The 4,947-nt window shown below is 53.6% G+C and overlaps 1 protein-coding gene across 1 annotated transcript in view; it reads right to left on the bottom strand.

Annotated features, from left to right (window-relative positions):
- Prex1 (phosphatidylinositol-3,4,5-trisphosphate dependent Rac exchange factor 1) overlaps positions 1–4,917 on the bottom strand; it is a 168,115-nt gene extending 163,198 nt beyond the window's left edge. Inside the window, exon 1 of the mRNA XM_004636113.2 lies at positions 4,680–4,917. Within this exon, the coding sequence (XP_004636170.1) occupies positions 4,680–4,913 (234 nt within the window). The 5' untranslated portion in view covers positions 4,914–4,917. The remainder of the gene's footprint in view (positions 1–4,679) is intronic.
- Positions 4,918–4,947: the final 30 nt, after the last annotated feature.

Below are 4,947 nucleotides of genomic sequence, written 5' to 3'. Positions count from 1 at the left end.
AAAAATAATAATAATAATAATAATAATAATAATAATAATAATGACAACACAAAGCCACAATGCCTTGTTTTGGCAAGAAGAACTCCAATGAGAAGAAAAACTTTGGTCTCCTCCCCCAAAAAAGCAGAACCACAGAATGCATTCTGGGAGCTTTCTGCCCACAATGGCTATCCCCTAGGGACCCCAGCCTGGCATATTCCGGGCAGGCCCTCTAGGAGTCTGACAGTGACAGGTCCCTGTCCCCAGTCACAGTGAGCCTTCCAGGGGGTATCCCCGCCCAGGTCTCCTCCCACCCATGGCCTCTATCTCACCCCACCTAACCTACCCATCTTGGGGGCCCCAGCACCTGCCTGAGCCCTGTCCCCTCATTGGCAGAGCCACCAGGTGGATCCAGCCAAGAGGAAGGATGCCCAAGACTCACGTGGCCCTTTTCTGAAAGGAGAAGGCTCATCTGCCCCTCTCCCAAAGCTGCTCATCTCCAAAACACCATCCCAGCATTCGGAGCATGGATCTAGGACCTTTAGTATGTTCCTGCCAGCTTTAACCACCAGTGGTGCATGCAATATTGTCCCATTGGGTGGCTTGGTGGCTTGGTTCCCAGTGGTACAAACAGATTGAATCACTTTTTTTGCAGGGAGCATCTTTTTGAGACAGGGTCTCCCTATGCAGTTCAGGCTGGCCTTGAGCTCACTTTGTAGGCCAGGCTGGTCTCGATCCTCTTGCCTCTGCCTCCCAAGTGCTAGGATTCCAGGCATGCACCACCACACCTGGCTTTTCTAATCATTTTTATCAGTCTAATAAAAAGCCACCCAATGGAATAGTCATTCAAGCTGGCTAGCAGCAACACATGAATTATGACCCATTGTGAACAGGATAACCTAAGGCTCCTCCCAGCTTCATGACACTCCTGTCACACAGGTATTGTACTGCACCCATTGTACAGATGAAGAAACTGAGCTATGAAGCAGGTTGGCAAAGTCACCTACAACTGGTGTGGCAGAAGGCCAGCATTTAAACACAAGAGGCTTGGTTCTCTGGTTCCACACTTCACTCTCACACCATGGATTCACCCAAAGAGGGGAAGACATAGATCAATTCTACCTGCCCTGCAAAAGACACACCAGGTGTCACCAAGGGAGTGTGGACGGAGAGAAAGGATCACATAGATTGAGATCAAGTCTCAACCTGTCAATGTGACAAATCACATCCATGCGAGAAGGACTTACTTGATATGCCTGAGGCAGGCCACAAAGTAGCAAGGGACTGAGTTCTGGGGTCAGGGAGCCTGGGCTTAAACCCTAGCAATGCTATCTGCATGACTCAGGGCAGCTCACCTAAACACTCTTTGCCTCAGTTTCCTCTTCTGTTAATGCAGATAACAGCACTCCTTAGAGGTCAAATACAGCCTGAGCATGGGCTCCTACAGAGTGATGACTGTCATGTGGCTATCTGATCCTTTCAGCCTCACAGCACGCAGGGAGCACCCTTACGGCCAGGCTGTGTCTCAGAAGCTGGGGTCCAGGTTCAGAGGCAGATCCCCAGGTGTCGCTCCCCACATCCTCTGAGGTCCAGCATCTGGATAAGGGGCTGCCCTGGTCTTTTCATGACTGCCAAATAAACACACACAAAACTTGGAAATGGGGGCAGAGTGTAGTCCAGTGCCGGAAGGAGATGAGGAAAGATGGGGAGATTTTGGAGGAACCACAAAGCCCTAGGCCCGGAACGGACCAAAACCGCTTATTCCTGTGGCCAGAGTTTAGAGGGTCAAAAGGAAACTCTGCCTCAGTTCCTATCCTCCCTCCAATGCTAACTCAAATCTCACTCCCTCCAGGCAGCCCTCCTCGATCATCTCTGCTCTCTGGATGCTAAAAGCTCTACTCTAATCACCTGTACTACTAGCTTCATTATCATACCGCAATAATAATGATGTATGCATACGTACCATACAACCTGCCAAAATCTATACTAAGTGCTTTATGTGGGACTGGAGGAAATGGATTTTTCTTTTTTTGGTACTGAGAATCAAACTCTGAACCTTGCATTTGCCAGGCAGACGCTCGTGCCTGCTGAGCTATATAGCCTGGTCCTGCTTTAACTTATATAACTTACTTAGCCTTTTCAAAAAACCTATAAAACAAGCTCTACTATCACTGCCCATCTCACAGACGAGAAAAGTGAGCCCCAGAAAGGTCAAGCAGTTTGCCCAAGGCCACAAGTCCAAGGACTTGGCCCAAGCAACCCGACCCTGGAGCTCAGCTTTGGACTTGGATTTCTCAGACATTTTACCTCATTTTACCTCCATGGGCTGCACACCTGGAAGACAGAAGGAGCCCTGACCCAGCTTCTTAGCATCTCATTCCCTGCAGTACCCAGCCTGCACCCAGGATTCATGTCCTCTGGTTCAGAGGGCCTTCCAACTAGGGACACCAGCGAGCCAGGGCTGACCTGTAAGTCGTACCTATGCTACATGAACTGAGGGCAGACAGGAAATCTTCACACTCGACCCAGGCAGCAGGCAGAGGGAGTCCCTGCACAGACATATAGGCTGGGGAGGGCCACAGCCTGAAAAGAAATCCCTGGCCAGCAGCAAGGCCTGCAGCAGCAGCCCAGGCCCCCCAGACTGAAGGGCCTTGGGTTCTCTGGTCCATTTCCTACAGGCAGGACACTGGAGGGCTCCTATCCCTCACAAACCAGGTCTGGCTGCTCAGGTTACACAATCAGTCCTCTGCTGGCACTAGAAGAGCTTGGGGACACACAAAGGGACAAGGCAGAAAGGAAGCCTGGATTTCCCTCCCTTCATTGTACAGATGTGGAAACTGAGGTCAGCAGGTGACACAACTGGTCCAAGATATCCATCAAAGTCTGACCAGCTCATCTCAGAATAGACATGTCAAGGCCAACAGCAGAAATATAATGAACTCAGCAAATCCATCGGCCCGGAGGTGATGTAAAAAGGAGAGACAGCTCTTTTTTCTCAGTTTCTTTCATAATAAGAATGTTGACTCCAATCAGTTTCCATTATTCCAGCTTCCTCGGACTCTACACAGGGACTATGTAAAACCACAGTTGACCCAACACAATCTTGATCTGTTCCAAAAGGAACCACACTATCTCAGCCTAGGGGAGGGGAGGGAGCGGTATATTTTCTTTCCCATTAAAACAAAAATCGGTTTATATTTGTTGTTTCTCTTCCAGAGTGAGGAGGGGGGAGTGGCTTCGAAGGAGAAGTGAAGAGTTCCCTAGAATCTGATATTGCTCAGAGATGCCAGGGCTGTCTACCTCTTTAATTTAGAAACTGCCAGCTTCAAACACAGTCGATTCAAAAAACAAAACAAAACAAAACCTGTGAGTGAGAGCGAAGCGGGAAAGATGGCCAACTCTTGACATTCTCACAGCCTTGGGAGAAGGGTCCTTTGGCCAAATGGCTTTCAGTGCCTCCGCAGGCCCCTCCACTCCCCCTTCACCCCCGCTTTCACCGGGAAAGGCAGCAGCCCCCCCCCCCCGCAAGCAGAAACTGAGGTCTCACACAGCCTCCCTCCCCCACGCACGCACCTTCCAGCCACCCTCAGGACAGCAGAGCCGGGGGTCCCACTCTCCCTCTTCACCTGTGGGCCTGCACAGCCTGGCTCCGGGGTCTCTGAAACAACCCCTACCTCCACACCAGCCCTTCCAGAGCCAGGATTAAGACTTCCTAGAGCACAGAAGGGAAGCAAAAGAGGACCCAGCAGGGGGCTGGGAGATTAAAGCCCCTGGAGTCTCTAACTTCCATCCCGTCGGCCCCACCCCCTCCTCCAACACTGCCCCCACCCCCAACCGCTCTTCTCACTTCCTAGGAAAGTAAGGAAGTGGCCCCTTCCTCCCTCTCAGAAGAAAACAGAAAAGGAAGCAACTGCAGCTTAGAATGGGAGTTTAAAGCACCGCCTGGGCGCACTCTGGTTCAAAGCCCAGACAGTCTCTGCACTTCACCAGCTGGGTGATCCTCTGCAAGTCACTCAACCTCTCTGGAGCCAAACTCCCCCAACCGTAAAAACGGGAAATATTTGTCCCCTATTTTATGAGCCACTTGCGAAGGTTAAACCTGCTGAGGATTGATGTCAGGTGTCTGGCACACCATACCATGAGCGCTCGGTTGTTAGTTTAGGAAGACTGAGTTCGTAGCTTTGCAGCGGGGCGGGAGGCAGGGTAATTATAAAGCCTAGACTTCCAAATACTGAGTTAGAAACCCGCTCTCCGTAGCCTGAAAAGGCATCTGGCTGGTGTCCATCCGCGTCCCTCTTCCCGGCTTAGGTCTTATCCGGCTGTTGCAGCGCGGGGAGCGCGGGGCTCCAGATTTCCAGATCTGCCCCCACGCGGAGTCTCCGGTGCACGGGCGGCGAAGTTGTTCCCGGAGAAAAGCAACAGCGAGGCAAGCTCCGGGCGCCCGGGTCCCCGAGCCCCCAGCCTCGCGGATGTAACTAATTTTAAAACTATGTGAAGGCGGGGAAGGGAAGACAAAAGGGCAGCGCGAGCGGGGAAACCGAGTAGGGGCCGCTCCGGCGGGGGCAAGGTCCCCGATTCCCGCGCGCTCCGCCGCCGCGGCGACTCCTAAGCCCCTAGGGACCGTGGCCACAGGTTGGAGAGCGCGGCCAGGCTAGCGGCCGGCGCCCGGAGACTGTTCCTGCGCCCCGGGCGACACTCACCGACTGCAGGAAGCGCAAGGTGCCCACGTAGTCCCGCTCGGTACCCAAGATCTCGTTGAGGACACAGAGCCTGAGGCGCAGCTGGCGCTCGGACTCCCGAGCGGCAGCGCAGGGGCCGGGACCCGCGCTGGGCACAGCGGCGCCGGGGACCCGGGAATCGGGCTGAGCACTGTCCGCAGCCCCGTCGCCGCTGGGGTCGCCGCCGCCGCTGGGGTCGCCGCCGGCTCCCTCCATCCTAGCGCGGTCGCGCGGCGCCCGCTCCTTGCCC

This window comes from Octodon degus, unplaced genomic scaffold (genome assembly GCF_000260255.1).
Source record: "Octodon degus isolate 3935 unplaced genomic scaffold, OctDeg1.0 scaffold00077, whole genome shotgun sequence".
NCBI lineage: Eukaryota > Metazoa > Chordata > Mammalia > Rodentia > Octodontidae > Octodon > Octodon degus.
This window is presented reverse-complemented; position numbering and strand designations above follow the sequence as displayed.